Raw genomic sequence first — 18,423 nt, 5'->3', positions numbered from 1 at the left:
AGGGATGAAGAACCAAGCAGCGAGGATGCTCCCTGGTCAGGCGGAAGAGAAGGAGCTGCCCCAGAGAGGTGATAGTGGGGAGGCCGCACACAGGATGCTCGAGTGTTAAACCACTGTGTTGAGTAAACATGCATTTTCAAGGGGCGTGGCGGTATCTTTCCATCCATCTCTACACCTGTGTCATTATCACACCCCCGGACCTGTTACGGGGCAGCTGTGTATCTCTGGGACCCAGGCACTTGTGTAGTGTCCTGCTGCAAAGTACAGTCAGCCCACTGGATCCGCGAGCACCAAGTCTGCAGATTCAACCAGCCACAGATTGAAAACACGGTATTTGGAAAAAAGATTGCATTTGTACCGAACGCATACAGACTCGCTTAGGGAGAAGTACTGGGTGAGGACTGTGCACATAGCAGTCACGTGGTATTAGGTGTGCAAGGAAGCTGGAGATGATTTAGACTCTACAGCAGGATGGGGGGAGGGGAGGTGTTCTGCTCCTATGTTGCTGTTTCGTGTAAGGAGCTGGAGCATTTGTAGATTTGAGAAACTCAGTGGGGGATCCTGGAACAGCTGACTGCCAAGGGACAGCTGTAGGCTTATTTCTTGTTACTGGTGAGACCGATCGCACCGTGTGTGTCTTCTGCTGGGAACAACGACCTTTCCTTTCTCCTACACCACTGCACTTTTGGCCGCCGCTGTGGTTTGTTGCGAATCTGAGCTTATTTAATCCCACAGAGTACTAAACAATGTCTGGTCTCCGTGGCTCTCGCCCTGTTCCCGATACCCCGCCCTCACTTGCCAGCTGGGATCTCTTAATGAGCCGACTGCCCGCAGATGAGCAGCACAGCTCTTTCAGCCGGTGGCACAGGTTTGCAGAGCTGGCCGTTGGAATGTTCCACGGCAGCCTCTCACGGGCATTCTCGTTTCAGGATGGCTGTAGCTCCTCCAAGTTACTGTTTTGTGGCCTTCCCACCGCGAGCTAAGGATGGTCTGGTGGTGTTTGGGAAAAACTCGGCGCGGCCCAGAGATGAAGTGCAGGAGGTGGTGTACTTCTCAGCCGCTGACCATGAACCCGAGAGCAAGGTCGAGGTAAGTGATGCATGGTAGCCACCTCCCCGGCTTTGCCGCCAGCCCCTGTGTCTGCCGTTCCTCCTCCTCTTCCTCCTTGTCCTTTTAAAGATTTATTTATTTGAATGGTAGAATGAGAGTGAGTGAGTGAGTGAGAGAGAGAGAGAGATGAAGAGATCTTATCCACTGGTTCATTCCCCAAAAGGCTGCAACAACTGGTGCTGCTGGGCCAGCCTGGGACTTGAACCCTGCACTCCCGTATGGGATGCTGGTGTTATGGGCAGTGTCTAAACCTGCTGCACCGCAATGCTGACCCCAAGCTGTGACTTCTTTCTTTCAATTTTGACAGGCAGAGTGGACAGTGAGAGAGAGAGAAAGAGAGAAAGGTCTTCCTCTGCCGTTGGTTCACCCTCCAATGGCCGCCGCGGCCGGCGCACTGCACTGATCCGAAGGCAGGAGCCAGGTGCTTTTCCTGGTCTCCCATGGGGTGCAGGGCCCAAGCACTTGGGCTATCCTCCACTGCCTTCCTGGGCCACAGCAGAGAGCTGGACTGGAAGAGGGGCAACCAACCAGGACAGAATCCGGTGCCCCGACTGGGACTAGAACCCGGTGTGCCGGCGCTGCAGGCGGAGGATTAGCCTATTGAGCCGCGGTACCGGCCATGACTTCTTTCTTGAGAGCCTGCCTGTCACTCTGAATTATCTCATCATTTCTGCTGGTTCTTGTTTCTGTTCAAGTTCATAGTTTCTGTTTTTAAAGATTTATTTATTTATTTGAAAGGCAGAGTTACAGAGGGAGAGAGAGAAACAGAGGCAAAGAGAGATCTTCCATCTGCTGGTTCACTCCCCAAGTGGCTGCAACGGCCAGGGCTGGGCCAGGCCAAAGTCAGGGGCCAGCAGTCTCCCATACAGGTGGCAGGGACCCAAGCTCTTGGGCCATCCTCCACTGCTGTCCCAGGTGCATTAGTAAGGAACTGGATTGGAAGCCGAGCAGCCTGGGTATGAAGAGGCACTCATCTGGGATGCTGGTGTCACAGGTGGCAGCTTAACCCACAAGGCCATGATGCCAACTCCCTGTTCCTAGTTTTAAAAGTGAAGCCATATGGAGAACTCCATGGTCACTGTTATGGCCCTTGTTTATACTTAAGTAAAATACTGATGTAGTTCCAAAGTCAAATCTACAAAATGGCATAAATTTTATAGAAATCTAGCTTCCACACCTGTCTCCTTTATTCCATTTTTTTTTTCTTCTCTCTTATTGGTAGCCACGTTTTGGACATCTTTGGTTTATCCTCCTGTTAAAAAAAATTGCATTTGTAGGTAATAAATTACACATACACACACATGCATGCATGTTCACCCAAGTGCTCTTCCTCCTTTCTTATTCACAGTAGCCTGCCATATACTCTTTTCTCCACTTTGCTTTGTTTTTCTGAAGGTTTTTATTTAGTTTATTTTCACTTTACTTGAAAAACACACACATGGTGGGGGTTAGGAGAGAGAGGACACACACACACACACACACACACACACACACACGAGACAGACAGACAAAGAGATTTGCAATCTGCTGGTTCTTCCCAGATGTCCACAGCAGCAGTGACCGGGCCGGGCCAGAGTGGAGCTCTCATATTGGGTGGTAGGAACTCAACCCCTGAGCTGTCACCTGCTGCCCAGGGTGCACGCTGGCAGGAAGCTGAATCAGAGCAGAGCAGAACTCGATCCCTGGTACTCCCATGTGGGATATGGGTGTCCCAAGCAGCATCTTGACTGCTGAGCCAAACGCTCACCCCGCAGTACATTTTTCAACTGAAAACGTATCTTGCAGATCACTGCATACAGTGTATGCAGGTACTTGTCCTTCCTGTTGAGGGATGTGTAGTATTCCTTCTATGGATGTGCCGTGGCCTACCCAGTTCATGTTGCTGGAGGGCGTTTGGGTGGCTTCCCAGTCTTTTGCTGTTAGAAACAGTGCTGAAGGCAGTAATATCCTTGTGCATCGATCACGGTATCTGGTCTTAGATTATGTATTTTTATCATTTTAAAAAGTTATTCATTGATTTCTATTTTAAGTACTTTAAAAAGAATATTTTTGGGGCTAGTGTTGTGGTGTGGCCACCTGTGGTGCCAGCATCGCATATGGGCACCGGTTCAAGTCCCAGCTGCTCTATTTTCCAACCCAGTGCCCTGCTAGTGTGCCTGGGAAAACAGTGGAGGATGGCCCAAGTGCTTAGGCCCCTGCACTCATGTGGGAGACATAGAGGAAACTCCTGGCTCCTGGCTTCAGCCTGGCCCAGCCCTGGGTGTAGCAGATATTTGGGGGAGTGAACCAGTGGTTGGAAGACCTCTCTCTCTCTCTGTCTCTCTGTAAGTCTGCTTGTCAAATATATAAATACATCTTTTAAAAAATGTTATATTTGTCAGTACTTCTTTGGGGTGGATGCCTTGGAATGGGATTGCTGGGTTCATCAGTATGTACTCTGGTAGACACTGCCAGTTTCCTTCCGTTGGGGGTGTCCTGTTATAGTCTCATCAGCCAGGTACAGTGCCTCTCTCTCTACCACCAGAGTGTTTTGTCCGATTTGTTTGATATTTTATTTATTTTTTGACAGGCAGAGTTAGTCAGAGAGAGACAGAGAGAAAGGTCTTCCTTTGCCGTTGGTTCATCCCCCAAATGGCCGCTGAGGTGGCTGCACTGATCCAAAGCCAGGAGCCAGGTGCTTCTCCTGGTCTCCCATGCGGGTACAGGGCCCAAGCACTTGGGCCATCCTCCACTGCCCTCCCAGGCCACAGCAGAGAGCTGGACTGGAAGAGGGGCAACCGGGACAGAATCCAGTGCTGCAACTGGGACCAGAACCCGGGGTGCCGGTGCCGCAGGCAGAGGACTAGGCAAATGAGCCACAGCGCTGGCCCTTGATATATATTTTAGATATTAATTTTACATTCTGCTGTGTTGCTAAATTCTTTTCTTGATTGTGTTCACTTTTTTTTTAAAAGATTTTATTTATGTGAGAGGCAAAGTTACAGACAGAGGGAGACATAGAGGAAAGTCTGCCATCAGCTGGTTCACTCCCCAGATGGCCATAATGGCTGGAGCTGGGCTGATCTGAGGCAAGGAGCCAGGAGCAGTGGACATTCTAGGAGTGAATCAATAGGTAGGAGCGTTTTCTCTCTCCTCTCCTCTTCTCTCTCTCTCTATTTATTTGAAAGTCAGAGTTACAGATTGAGAGCGAGAGAGGGAGAGACAGAGAGCTCTTTCATCTGTTGGCTCACTCCCTAAATGGTTGCAACTGCTGGGGCAGGGCCAGGCCGAAGCCAGGAGCCAGGCGCTTCCTCCGGGTTTCCCACATGGGTGCAGGGACCCAAGCACTTGGCCATCTTCTGCTGCTTTCCCATGCCATTAGCAGAGAGCTGGATCAGAAGTGGAGCAACTGGGACTCAAACTGGCGCCCTGTATAGGATGCCAACATCACAAGTGGCAGCTTTTACTTGCCATGCCACAGCGCCGGCCATGAGCTCGCTCTCTTACTCAAATAGATAATGGAAAAGGTTTAAAAATGTATAAAAGCATATGCCTGAATCTCTGTTTTGAGCATTTTAGGAAAACAACAACTCAGGAATAGGTATTAAATTTTGTCAAAGGTCTTGTCAGTGATTATAGAGATCATCACATAATTTTTCTTTCTGTTTGGACAGTTAAACCCTCTTTGCTTTGTGAAATAACTTTCTCAGTTCAGTTATGATTTTTTTTAAGATTTATTTATTTATTTGAAAGTCAGAGTTACACAGAGAGAAGGAGAGGCAGGGAGGTCTTCCATCCGCTGGTTCACTCCCCAATTGGCTGCAACAGCTGGAGCTGTGCCAGTCCAAAGCCAGGAGCTTCTTCCTGGTCTCCCACGCGGGTGCAGGGGCCCAAGGACTTGGGCCATCTTCTACTGCTTTCCCAGGCCATAGCAGAGAGCTGGATCAGAAGTAGAGCAGCTGGGAGTTGAACCAGCACCTATATGGGATGCAGGCACTGCAGGCGGCAGCTTTGCCCGCTGCGCCACAGCGCTGTCCCCGATATATTTATTTTTAAGGGTGGATGCGCGTTTAAATGGTATTTGTTCAAGGATGAGGAATTTAGAGGAACAAAAATTGGGGCTGATAAAAGAACAAGCTCTTTACAATCAGCCGGTTTCTCTGGCGACCATGCTTTGGTTTGAAGCGAGTACTTACTCAGGTGTCTTTTATTTCCTTATCTGAATCTTGAATCACTGGTTCTGTTTCAGTCCTTAAAATTCACTCCTGAGCCCCAAAGGGCACCAGGGTCCTGGGAGGAGCTGCTTGCTGCAGATGCACTTGACCCAGGTGGTGGAATGCACGGCAGAGCTGAGCTGAGCTTGGCCTCCGCTGTGTGTGGGCTGGGCAGGGACCGCCGTCTCCCACCAGGCATTCACTGTGAGTTCACCGTGAGCCAGACCTCGGAGGCCCTTTCCTGTCGTGTAGGTGAGGGAGAGGGCTGGGCTGGCCGCTTCTCTCTCTCTAGAGCAGGGTGGACTTGGTGTGGATGGAGTTGCTCGGCCTGAGTTGCTCCCTTGATTCTCACACGGGCAGAATTAAATTCCCAGAGGTGGCTACACACAGTGCCATCCCACGTGCACTTCTGCATAGGAATGGGGCCTGAGTCTCGCACCCTGGCTCTGAGGCTCGCTGAGGGCCTGTGGTTGCTCTGACCAGTGGAGCATGGCAGAAGAGGGATGCGTGACTTCCAGGGCTGGACGTAAAAGAGCAGAGCTTCTGCCTGTCCATCTGTCTGTCTGTCTCAACTCCCAAGAGCCCAGGTGTCCATCAGGCTGGGAGGAACTCAGACCACGTTCAGTGAGCACAGGGATCAGATTTCTTCTAAAGCAGGACTGGGATCCCCCCCGGCCCAGAGCCAGTGTCAACTGCAGGCGTGTGCACGTCTGACCCTTGGGGTGGCCCCAGACTCAACACAGGAACGCGGACTCCATCCCTGCTCCTGGCCATCCCCATGCCTGTTCCCTTGTGTTTGTGAGCGTCACATTTGGTAGTTTCAAACCACCGAGCTTTTGAGTAGTTTGTTGAGTAGTGTGTCTACAGCATCACACAAAAGTCATTTGTAGATATGCCTGGAATGATGATTTATAAATGTTGGCTGTCCTTTTTGGGGGTAGATGAAAGAACTCTTAATATTTTTAAAAAAAGATTTATTCATTTATTTGAAAGAGTTAGAGAGAGGGAGTGAGAGAGGGGGAGAGAGGGGGAGAGAAAGAGAGAGTTATTAGACATTTCAAAAGAGCAATTTTATATTTGCAGAAAAATAAACAGGAAACAGAGTTCTCACGTAGCCCTCACCGGGCCTCACTATTATTAGCTTCTTGTGCATGTGAGATATGTTTGTTAGGATGGATGAGCCAATATTGATGCATATTTACCCACTGGAGTCCATGCTGCACACTGTTTGTGTTGTGTGTTCTGTGGTCTGCCACGTGAACAGTAACCTGTGTTCACTGAACCTTGTGTTGTGTGCTCTGTGGTCTGACACGTGGACAGTGACCTGCACCCACACGCTTTGTGTTGTGTGCTTTGTGGTCTCATACCTGGACAGTGACCTGTGTCCGCACACCTTGTGTTGTGTGCTCTGTGGTCCCAGATGTGGACAATGATCTGCATCCACACGCCTTGTGTTGTGTGCTTTGTGGTCTCACACCTGGACAGTGACCTGCACCCACACGCCTTGTGTTGTGTGCTCCGTGGTCTCACACCTGGACAGTGATCTGTGTCCACACACCTTGTGTTGTGTGCTCCGTGGTCTCACACCTGGACAGTGACCTGTATCCACACGCCTTGTGTTGTGTGCTCCGTGGTCTCACACCTGGACAGTGACCTGTATCCACACACCTTGTGTTGTGTCTTTGTGGTCTCACACCTGGACAGTGACCTGCACCCACACACCTTGTGTTGTGTGTTCTGTGGGTTTGCACTCATGGAAAGTGATCTGTGTCTTACATCCTGGGGCCCTAGAGAATAGTCTCACTGCCCTACATTCTTGTGTTCTCCTATGCAGCCTTTCTTCCCTCCTGGCTCTTGGCAGACATCCCTGATCCTGTCATTGTCTGAAAACTTCTGCATTTTCTAGAATGTCATGTGTTTGGAATTTTACGCATGTACCCTTTTTAGACTGCCTTCATGGGCTTTTCAGTGCGAGTATACGTTTCCTCTGTGTCTTTCTGGGCTTGATGACACCTGTCTTTTTGTCACTGAATTTTCCAGTGTCTGAATGCGGCACAGTGTACTCATCCATTCACCTGCTGAAGGGCATCTTGGTTGCTTCCCAAAGTTTGGCAATTATGGGTAAAGCTGCTGCAAGCATTCCTGTACAGACTTTTGTGTAGATAAGTTTCCAGCTCGTGGGTGAAGATGCTTGACAGTGTAATTTTATGTCTTTTTTTTTTTTAAAGATTTATTTATTTATTTGAAAGTCAGAGTTAAAGAGATCGAGAGAGAGAGAGAGAGAGAGGAGATCTTCCATCTGCTGATTCACTCCTCAAATGGTTGCAATGGCCAGGGCTGGACTAGGCTGGAGCCAGGAGTTTCTTGCGGGTCTCCCACATGGGTGCAGGGGCCCAAGCACTTGGTTCAGTTTAGCTGCTTTTCCTAGGTAAATCAGCAGGGAGTTGGATCAGAATTGGAACAGCCAGGACTTGAACCAGAGTCCATATGGGATGTCAGCACTGCAGATGGAACCTTAATCTACACCACAGCACCAGGTCCCGACTCCATTTCTAATCCAGCTCTCTGCTAATGTGCCTGGGAAAGCAGCAGAAGATGGACCAAGTGCTTGGGACCCTGCCACCCATGTGGGAAACCTGGTTGATCCTCCTTGCTTTGGCATGGCCCAACACTGGCTGTTGTGGTCATTTGGGGAGTGAACCAGGGGATGAAAGATCTCTCTCTCTCTCTCTCTCTGCCTTTCAAATCAATAAATAAATCTTTAGAAATTAAGAAAAAGATTAAATGAGTTAATCCATGTAAAATGTGTAGAATGGTGCCTGGCACAATATATAAGCACTAGTATGTCTTACTTTTAAAGTATTCTTTAAATTATCAACCGGCGGCTGGCGCCGCGGCTCACTAGGCTAATCCTCCGCCTTGTCGGCACACCGGGTTCTAGTCCCGGTCGGGGTGCCAGATTCTGTCCCAGTTGCCCCTCTTCCAGGCCAGCTCTCTGCTGTGGCCCGGGAGTGCAGTGGAGGATGGCCCAAGTACTTGGACCGTGCACCCCATGGGAGACCAGGATAAGTACTTGGCTCCTGCCATCGGATCAGCGCTATGCGCTGGCTGCAGCGCGCTGGCCACGGCGGCCATTGGAGGGTGAACCAACGGCAAAGGAAGACCTTTCTCTCTGTCTCTCTCTCTCACTGTCCACTCTGCCTGTCAAAAAATAATAAAAAAAATTATCAACTGGCAAATCCTACTATTTCTATGGAGGTGATCTCGGGATGGTAGATCTCGGGATGGTAATTGCTGTACTTGCTAGAGTTGCCACAGGCTCTTACAAGTCCTATCAATCAGGAAAACCGAATCCGGGTCCTCTCTTCGCCATTGTGAGGAGGTTTTTAGGCGCTGATGCGTGCCTGTGTTCGGTGCCCCGCAGCGCATGCTCTGCTCTGCTAGAACTGCCTGCAGGTGTTTACAAAACCTATCAGGCAAACCGAATCCAAGCCTTCTCATTGCCTTATTGTGGGGGAGACTTATTAGTGTTGGTTCGTGCCTATCTTCGGTGACCTGCAGCTCATACTCTGGTCGAGCTTTGCTGGCGCTTACCGCCTTAAATCAGGCAGACCGAATCCAAGCCTTCTAATTGGCATGTTGAGGGGAGGCCTTATTTTTCTCTATTTCTCTATCTCCGGGCATTCCTACCTCTCCCATTTCACTTCTATCTTCCAGCATTCCCATTTCTCTTTTACTTCACTTCCAAACTTCTGTTTCTCTTATCCCTGCGGCTTTCCGGCACCTCGCCCCGCCGGCGGGTTCCCGGCTCTGCGCCGCTTCAGCCCGCGCGCCTCTCTCATCTGCGCAGCTTCCCGGCTTTGCGCGGCTCCGCGGTCTCCACGCTTAACCCTTTCGCGTCTGAACCACGGCCTACGCCAGCGTTCCCTATCTATTCACGCCCCGTGCTCTCTCTGCACGCGGCGGCTGCCGCGAGTAACACAGCGTAGCTTGCGTCTCCGCCACTAGGATTCAATCTAAGTTCCCCGGGCTAGCCTGGCGAATTCAACCCAGCGTACGTCTCCGCCCCACGATTTGGCTTCCCGTCCTTTGCTCCCCGGGCTAATCAGACGGATCCCAATCTGGCTTACGTCTCAGCTTCTAGTTTCAACTTTTCGCCCCCTATTCCCGGGCTAACCTGAGAACCCCAAAGTGGCTTCCGTTTCCGCCTCGGCCTGCCCCCCACGGCTTCAATTTCCCTAACAGTTTTCTCTACCCGGTATGTTTCCCCAAGCTTTCTTCCAACGATATTCCTCCCTCATTTCTCCTGGCCTCTCCCCACAGTCCGCATCCGAGTCTGTTTGTTCTAGCTTTCACTTTCGCTTTCGACCTTAGAGATTTCTCCCAGCTTCCCCCCGTAGTCCGTATCCGAGTCTATGCCTAGGCTTTCAATAGCTTCTTCCGGCTCCTTTTTCGTCCGGCTTTTCCCTAGGCTGTTTCGAGTCTATGCCTAGGCTTTCAATAGCTTCTTCCGGCTCCTTTTTCGTCCGGCTTTTCCCTAGGCTGTTTGCTAGTCTCTCTCTCTGGTATTTTCCTGCTTCTTCCCGTTTCTTCCCTCCTAAGTTTGCTATCCGTCCTAGGTTTCCTATCCGAGCTAGGTTTCCTATCCGAGTCACGGCACCATTATGTCGCTCCCCCTCTTCGTGGAGGAACGACACAAGACCCTGCGCTGTTCTTTCGTCTGCTCGGCCCTCCCCGGGTTTGCTGCTGGTTCTTCCCGGGTTGGCTACTATCCCTTCCACCTCCGTGGAAGGGCAGTTCCCCCTGGCCACATTCCCCACTTCCGCAGGGGAGCGGCACACCGCCGGCCGGCTCTTCTCGGGGGCTGCACGGGTGTTCCTTCAGCTAGATGTTCCCCATAGATGTTCCCGGTGCATGCCGTTTCTCTCCTCCTTTATAGTCCTTCTCTGCCAATCCCAACTCGGCCGCCCACACGCCGAGTACGCTGCTCTCCAATCAGGAGCAAGTCCTACAGTTAATTGGTTGAACTGGAGGCAGCTGTGCGGAAGCTGTTTACTTCTCTCCCAGCGCCATATTGTGGGAGAGCAGATGCATAGAACAAGTCTTAATTCGAGTAACTCAGTCTAGTCCGGATTGCTCCCCACAGTAATCAGACTTCAGGTCACTGACTCCTGAACCAGTGTTCTATTTTTATTTTTATTTTATTTTATTTTATTTTATTTTTTGACAGGCAGAGTGGACAGTGAGAGAGAGAGACAGAGGGAAAGGTCTTCCTTTGCCGTTGGTTTACCCTCCAATGGCCGCCGTGGCCGGCACTCTGCGGCTAGCGCACCGCGCTGATCCGATGGCAGGAGCCAGGAGCCAGGTGCTTTTCCTGGTCTCCCATGGGGTGCAGGGCCCAAGCACTTGTGCCATCCTCCACTGCACTCCCTGGCCACAGCAGAGAGCTGGCCTGGAAGAGGGGCAACCGGGACAGAATCCGGCGCCCCAACCGGGACTAGAACCCGGTGTGCCGGCGCCGCTAGGCGGAGGATTAGCCTAGTGAGCCGCGGCGCCGGCCTTGAACCAGTGTTCTAGGCATGTACATGTGACCTGCACTGTAACGTTCCTTGACTAAATCTCAGGTAATAAAAGATACACATGACAAACACAAAGTGTCTAGTATGTGCCATACAACGTGGGTGTTGTAAAATGTTTAATCTGTGCCCCTTGCATCGTAAATGACAGTAAATTGAGTTCCTGCTTCTGGCTCCTGCCCTTGGTCAGCCTGGGCTATTTTGGGCATTTGGACAGTTAACCAGCAGATAGGAGCTCTCTCTGTTTCTTTCTCTCTCTTTCTGCCTCTCAAGTAAATTAATAACAATTACATTTTAAAAAGTTGGATTTGGGACAGGTATGTATACTAAGAAAGATGCCACTTGGGAAACCTGAATTCCGTTATTGGAAGGTAACTTTCCTGTTTGGGCAGGCTTTTGAGAGACCATTTCTCTTTTTTCCACCAATGAAAATACTTGCAAGACTAGAATGCTACCAATCAGTGATGGCTGGTGGAGTTCTTAGTGACATTGTCTACGGGGAGGCCATGTTGGTATAGTGTGCGTGTGTGTTTGTGTGTGGGAGGGTCTGAAGGTGGTTTCTTATCATTGGAAAGCACAGATCATTCTGGAATCATAGGGAGCTGTGCAGAGCTCCTGGCTCCTGGGCAGATTGTATGCTGTTCTTCTCTTCAGCCCTGGGGCCAGGGGCTTATGTAGAGAGAGAAATGTCTCACTGGCTTCTCTCTGTCACATCCCCTTCCAAGCCCAGGCCTCTGAAGTGCCCATCCCCAAAGATCCAAAAGTGTCCAGGAAATGTCACGCTGCCTTTTTTGTTTTTAAGATTTTATTTATTTATTTGAGAGGTAGAGTTACAGACAGTGATAGGGAGAGACAGAGAGGTCTTCCATCAGCTGGTTCACTCCCCAAATAGCCACAACTGAAGCTGAGCTGATCCAAAGCCAGGAGGCAGGAGCTTCTTCTGGGTCTATCACGTGGGTGCATGGGCCCAAGCGCTTGGACCATCCTCCACTGCTTTCCCAGGCCCTAACAGAGAGCTGGACCGGAAGAGGAGCAGCCGGGACTAGAACCAGCACCCATATGGGATGCTGGCGCTTCATGCCAGGGAGTTAACCCGCTGTGCCATGGCTCTGGCCCCCATGCTGCTCTTCTAAGATGTGATGAGGGGTGATGCCCTCTGAGGTTCACCCCTCCTTGCCTCTTCATGAAGACACATGTGAACATGAAGGACACATTTCCAAACACTGGTCAAATATGGGGCCAGCATCGTGGCACACCAGGTGAAGCCACCTCCTCTGACACCAGCATCGCATATGAGCACTGGTTCACGTCCCGGCTGCTCAGCTTCTGATCCAGCTCCCTGCTATGGCCTGGGAAAGCAGTGGAAGATGGCCCAAGTCCTTGGGCCCCTGCACCACGTGGGAGACCCAGAGGCAACTCTTGGCTTCTAGCTTTGGCCTTGCCTAGCCCTGACGTAGCCATTTGGGGGAAATGAGCCAGCAGATGGAAGATCTCTCTCTGTGTCACTCTGCCTTTCAAATAAAATAAAAAAAAAATAAATCTTAAAGCCAGTCAGGTAGGAAGCAAGGCACTAATAAAGCAATTAAAACATGCAAGCAGCCTGTGCCCAGGGGTCATGCGCAGTGATGCGTTAGTGCTGCAGGTTTTCTGAAGCTAAAACTGTTTGCCCAAAGCATCTCCATTCCCCTGCCTTCCCCGCACCTCCCCTACTCAGAAGTGGGGCTGACTCATCAACTCGTCCCTCAGTGGTTTTCGCTGGTGGTGCCAGGGTTGTGCTCCCCAGCTGAGTGCCGTAGCGAAGGCACAATGGTTGCGCTTCATCTGTTGAAATGTCTATTGTGTGTGTCTGTTTCTCCCTCCCCTGGGGTCCAGGAATAGTGTGTCCGCGAGTGGGTGGGGGAGACAGCGGCAGGAAGCCGAGCTTGCTTTGCATTTTGGACAGGACTGCGCAAAATGACACAAGGCTGCCTCTGCAGAAGCCTTATCTTTCTGTCTCCAGGACCCCTTTGCCGCTCAGCCTGGCTGAGAGGCAGCCTCCGGAGAGCGTGGCAAGCCCAAGGCAGGCACTTCCTTTAAGGCCTGTGGCTGGCACTGGGCAGTGTGTCTCTCCATGCTGGCTGCTCTGGGCAGCCTCGTGTTGTTCTGTGGCTTTGGCGCCGGGAGTCCCATCACTTGGCAGATTGGTTTTGTGAAAGGCTGAGTGCGAGGGGTAGCCACACAGATGCTCCCCTCTGGCCATAGTCCATGCAGACAGCTTAAAACCAAAGCTGAGGGGCTGGCGCTGTGGCTCAGTGGGTTAAAGCCCTGCCCTGAAGCACTGCCATCCCAAATGGGCACTGGTTCTAGTCCTAGCTGCTCCTCTTCTGATCCAGCTCTCTGCTATGGCCTGGGAAAGCAGTAGAAGACGGCCCAAGTCCTTGGCCCCTGCACCTGCATGGGAGACCTGGAAGAAGCTCCTGCCTTTGGATCGGCACAGCTCTGGCCATTGCAGCCATGTGGGGAGTGAACCATCAGATGGAAGACCCCTCTCTGTCTCTACCTCTCTCTGTAACTTTCTTTCAAATAAATAAAATAAATCTTTAATAAAAAAAACCACCAAAGCTGAGACCAGAACTTTCTCCAGGAGGATCCATCTTTCAAAAACCTTCAAGAATCGATTAATTAACGAGAGAGATTGAGTACGAGCTCCCATCCATTGGTTACTTCCCCACGGAGACAGGAACTTAATCCAGGTCTCCCACGTGGGTGGCAGGAGCCCAGCTGCTGAGTCATCACTGCCGCCTCCCAGGGTCTGCATGAGCAGGAAGTCGGTGTTAGGACTTGGAGCCAGGAATTGCACCAGAGGCTCGGAGATGGGATGCGGGCATCTTAACCGCTTGGCCAAACACCCGGCCCCTGGTGCAGCACTTCAGTGGCCAACACTTTGTTTATTTTGTAGTAGGAATTTGGCTTGGAGAACGAAGTTGGTTTTGCCATGCTGAAAGGAGACTTCAGGTGCTTTTCCGTATTTTTCCTTGGTGACACCTCCTCCTCCCTGACCTCCGGTCCCTCTCATTCTCTGCCTCCTTAGTAATGCGGCCATTGCCAAGCTCAGTGAGTTTTAAAAAAGACAGCCTGTAGAGTTCATGTTCTAGCTGGCTGACTTTATGAAGCTTTGCTAATTATGTCTGGTGTGAATGTTCCTTGTTTTGTGAGATTTGTTCCCAAACAGGGATTTTAAATAAGCGTGCTATGTGGGACCAGTGTGTTCTCCCTCCTCACCCCACCCCCACTGCCAGGTCGGTTGTGATCAGCCTGATTTAAGGCGCAGTGCAGGGGTGTGCATAGCTGTGTCAAGAGGGCCCTTGCTGGGCCCAGGCTTCTAGGGTCCCTGACAGAGGGCCACTGGGGGCTGTCACAGACTCCTGAGGCCCTCACTGGAGATCCCTTTACTTCCTCACCATTCTGGGTTTGGCCTCAAAAGTGCATGCATGGGCTGGCCATTGCAGCCAACTGGGGAGTGAACCAGGAGGTGGAAGACACCCCCCCCCCCATGTAACTCTCACTTTCAAATAAGTAATAAATCTTAAAAAAAAAAAAAGTGCATGCATGTCCAGCATCTTCATAAGTCAGTTCTTACAGGGCCCCACAGTGCAGTGTCTCCATGTCATCACAGTGCACACTGGGGGTGCCCTGGACCAGGAACATACCTTTGGCACCCCCATTTCTCTTTTCTTAGGCTCGTAGCTCTGGAATCTCTCGCTGTCTGGAGGAGCGACTCCATTGCTGCCCGTTGATAAAGCCTCTGGCCACCTGGATGTGGTCCTTTTCTCCTTTGGATCTTGATTTTGCTTCCTCAGACCTTTGTAATGCATCCATCTGTCTGTCTGTCTGTTCATACATCCACCCAAAAAAGATTTACCGATGCCTGCTATGTTCCACACCTGGAATAAGCCAGTGACCTAAATGACAAAAATGACCCTTTCTCTCATGGAGCTTCCGTCTTAGCTGGGGAGATAGCACACATAAAGAGTGTGCATTGGGGCCGGCCTTGTGGAGCAGTGCCTGCGATGCCAGCACCCCTTATAATCACCACTAATCCCTTATGATTGCTGGTTCGAGTCCTGGCTGCTGCACTTCTGGTGCAACTCCCAGCTAATGCACCTGGGATAGCAGTGGAAGATGCTCCAAGTACTTGGGCCCCTGTACTCGTGTGGGAGACCCAGATGGAGTTCCAGGTTCCTGGTTTTGGCCCGGCCCAGTCTGAGCCATTGAAGCCATTTGGGGAATGAACTAGCAGATGGAAGGCCTGTCTCTCTCTGTGTCTCTCCGCCTCTCACTGTAACTCTGCCTTTCAAATGAATACATAAACCTTAAAAGAAACCAAATAAATGAGTCAGCTCTGTAGTATCTTGAAAGGGTGATGGGACTGGGGTGGGAAGACGGGAAAATAGAGTAGGACAGAATGGTTCGGAAGGGAAGGTGCCCTCGGTATCAAGTAGGCATGCCCAGTGTTGCTGAGGTTGTGGGGCGGCTCAGTGACGCTGTTGGCCTGGGGGTCCTGGTGATGTGTGTGCGCCTTCTCTTTCCTTCTGAGCAGGAAGCACAGGGACTGGGCCCACCGATTTTCTGCCAGCCGCACGCAGCACAGAAAGCTTTGAGTGTGGTTGGTGTTCTCTGAGTAGTTGCTAAAATGGAAATATATAATGTAAAAATGAATTTAAGGACAAATCAATGAAACCATTTTCTATTTTTGCTCTTCGTGCCATTAAAAAAAAAAAAAACTTTACTATAAATCCAAGCCCAAGTAGCTGAAACTCCTTCCTATGACTCATTATTTTTTTTTAAGATTTATTTTATTTATTTGAAAGATGGAGTTATAGAGAGAGGTAGAGCTAGAGAGAGAGAAAGAGAGGAGAGAGAGGTCTTCTATCTGCTGGTTCACTTCCCAAATGACTGAAACGGCTGGAGCTACGCCATTCCGAAGCCAGGAGCCAGGAGCTTTTCCCAGGTCTCCCACGGGGCTTCCAGGGGCCCAAGGACTTGGGCCATCCTCTGCTGCTTTCCCAGGCCATAGCAGAGAGCCGGGACTAGAACTGGTTCCCATATGGGATGCCGGCACTGCAGGCAGTGGCTTTAGCAGTTATGCCACAGCACTGGTGCTCAGTGGGGATGGGGTTTTGGAAAACGTGGCCCAGTGTCTGCACTTATATTTTATGTGGAAGTGTGCAATGTTAAGACAGAAATACACAGAAGAGCACTATTGATTACCTTTTTGGCCAGCTTTGAACTCTACAAGAATCATTTCTACAAATAAAGTAATCTGATCACCAAATAGGAGAGAACATTCCAAGAGTGTGTTTTGTTGTCGATTTACCATGAAAAACTCCGGGGTCTCTTGACCACCTCCGGGCTTACTCAGCTTTCGGTTTGTAAAGCTTTATCAAGGGAAATGACATCATCCCAGAGCAGAGCCGCACCTGATGTCACCTGGGCAACGGGGCCGTGTGCTGCGTGCGTTTCAGCACTCACCGGAGCTTTGCAGCTTATGAGAAATCAATGCAGAAAAATGCAACCCAGAGGGCTGCTTTCAGTCGATACAGCTGGGTGTTGAGTGAAAAAAGCAATCTAAGCTGACAGTGGCTCCAGTTGGAAGTGCAGACAGTGGCTGCAGATGCTGAAAGTCTCCCTGGAGAGCTCAGGAGCTGTGTAATTTAGAGCCCCGAATTGCATCCTGCATCCACCGTACCCCGTCCTGGGCTCATGGCGTGCCAGAGTCGGGAGGCTCCATCCATGTCTGGTGGAGTGATTTTCCAACTGGCCCGGCCCAGTACCTCACCATGGGCCTCCTCGTGGGGAAGAAGAACAGAGAGAGAGGCACGCGGGGCTGTGCATGGGCGTCTACCCTGGTCCTGTGCTGCCTGCTTCCCCCATGTCCCTGGATGCTCTTTGACTACTTTCATTGTGTGTGTGTTGCTGTGTAGGAGTTCGTGTGAAGGAAGGGTTCTGAGCTCACGAATACTTCAGAAGAAATAGTTTGATCTAAATTAGCTCCCTCATCTTCCAGAGAAAGACCTAGAAGCCTGGAGAAGATTGGACATTCACCCCCCAGGGGCACGTGCTGCAGTTCGGACACATTTCTCTGTGACTGTCGCCTCCTGTGTCCACCTCGCTGGCCTAGTGTGGGAATCCGATGGGGCAGAGAGGAAGGTGCAGTGTATGTTGTCCTGCAGTAGTTCACTGTCAGTATTAGGGGCAGCGTTTGGCATGGTCGTTAAGTTATTGCTCAGGATGCCTGCATCCCGTATCAGAGTGTCTGGTTCAAGTCCCAGCTCTTCTGTTTCTGATTAAGCTTCCTGTTAATGTGGACCCTGGGAGGTAGCTGGATGAAGGTTGCCGAATTGTGCTTCTGTAAGCCCCAGAGATCATTGCAAGGGGCTCAGGGACCGCCTTTATTCAAAGCCACTTTCCTTCTGTCTGCTTTCTGTGTTAGGCTTGCAGGTAAAATGTCTTTTGAAGATGGGGCTGGATAACTTTAATAAAATTTGCAAGCCAATGATCTATCAGGATTTTTGCAAATGAGAAGAGCTAGCTGAGTTCTGTTGAAATGCTGGCGGCCGCCCGTGCCTGTTCAGATGAGTGGACACAGAATGTTGAGGGTGATGACCTGCTGAGTACCTGGTTCAAGGCGACTGCCAGAGTCCTGGGCGCTACGGATGGATTGGCTTGGACCAGAGAGACTGCCGCTCCCATGGAGACCAGTGAGCTGCGTTGAGCCTTGGGCATCTTGTAAATCTGGGTATACTGAAAGGGTTTTTTTGTTCCGGCTCTGTTTGTAACTGAGATGATGGTTCCGTGTGCGTCCCAAGGTGGAAACCAAGAGGTGACGGCGCCTTCTTCCTGTCTCTGTTTTTCAGTGCACGTACATCTCAGTCGACCAAGTCCCCAGGACCCACGCCATAGTGATAAGCAGACCCGCCTGGCTTTGGGGGGCAGAAATGGGAGCCAATGAACATGGAGTGTGCATCGCCAACGAAGCCGTCAGCACCCGAGAACCAGCTGCTGAGAGGGAAGCCTTGCTGGGGATGGACCTGGTCAGGTACCACGTGGCCATTCTTGGGCACAGCTGCCCGAAGTAGGGGATGCAAATGGGGATAGGCTTTAAACCTTGCATTTTGTAACAGAGCCCTCCCAAAAATGATGGATGCGTTTTGATGTAAACTTTGAATAACAGGAAGAAAGAATAGAGGAGGTTGAAATATTATTCAGCAGTAAAAAAAGGATAGCATGTTAATACCTGTTGCAAGTGATATTGAAAGTATTACACTAGGTGGAAGAAACAGACACAAAAGATCACATCCTGTATGATTTTTTAAAAAAATGATTATTTATTTGAAAGGCAGAGTTGCAGAGAGAGAGAAAGAGAGAGAGAGAGAGAAAGAGATATTTCATCTGTTGGTTCGGTCCCCAGATGACCGCAACAGCCGGAGCTGGGCTGATCTGAAGCCAGGATCCAGGAACTTCTGGGTCTCCCACACTGGTGCAGGGGCCCAAGCACTTGGGCC

At 50.7% G+C, this 18,423-nt stretch overlaps 1 protein-coding gene across 2 annotated transcripts in view; it reads left to right on the top strand.

Moving 5' to 3' along the window:
• The window catches only part of SCRN1 (secernin 1), a 68,699-nt gene that overhangs the window by 23,984 nt on the left and 26,292 nt on the right, over nucleotides 1-18,423 (top strand). For both annotated transcript variants that reach the window (XM_002713733.6, XM_070059692.2), the window contains exons 2-3: nucleotides 930-1,089; nucleotides 17,776-17,957. In XM_002713733.6, the coding sequence (XP_002713779.1) occupies nucleotides 931-1,089; nucleotides 17,776-17,957 (341 nt within the window). In that variant the 5' untranslated portion in view covers nucleotide 930. The remainder of the gene's footprint in view (nucleotides 1-929; nucleotides 1,090-17,775; nucleotides 17,958-18,423) is intronic.

Source organism: Oryctolagus cuniculus, chromosome 16, assembly GCF_051225735.1.
Source record: "Oryctolagus cuniculus isolate XC-2025 breed Fujian yellow rabbit chromosome 16, ASM5122573v1, whole genome shotgun sequence".
In the NCBI taxonomy this organism is placed as follows: Eukaryota; Metazoa; Chordata; class Mammalia; order Lagomorpha; family Leporidae; genus Oryctolagus; species Oryctolagus cuniculus.
Note: the sequence above shows the minus strand (reverse complement) of the source record. Positions and strands in the feature narration are given on the sequence as shown.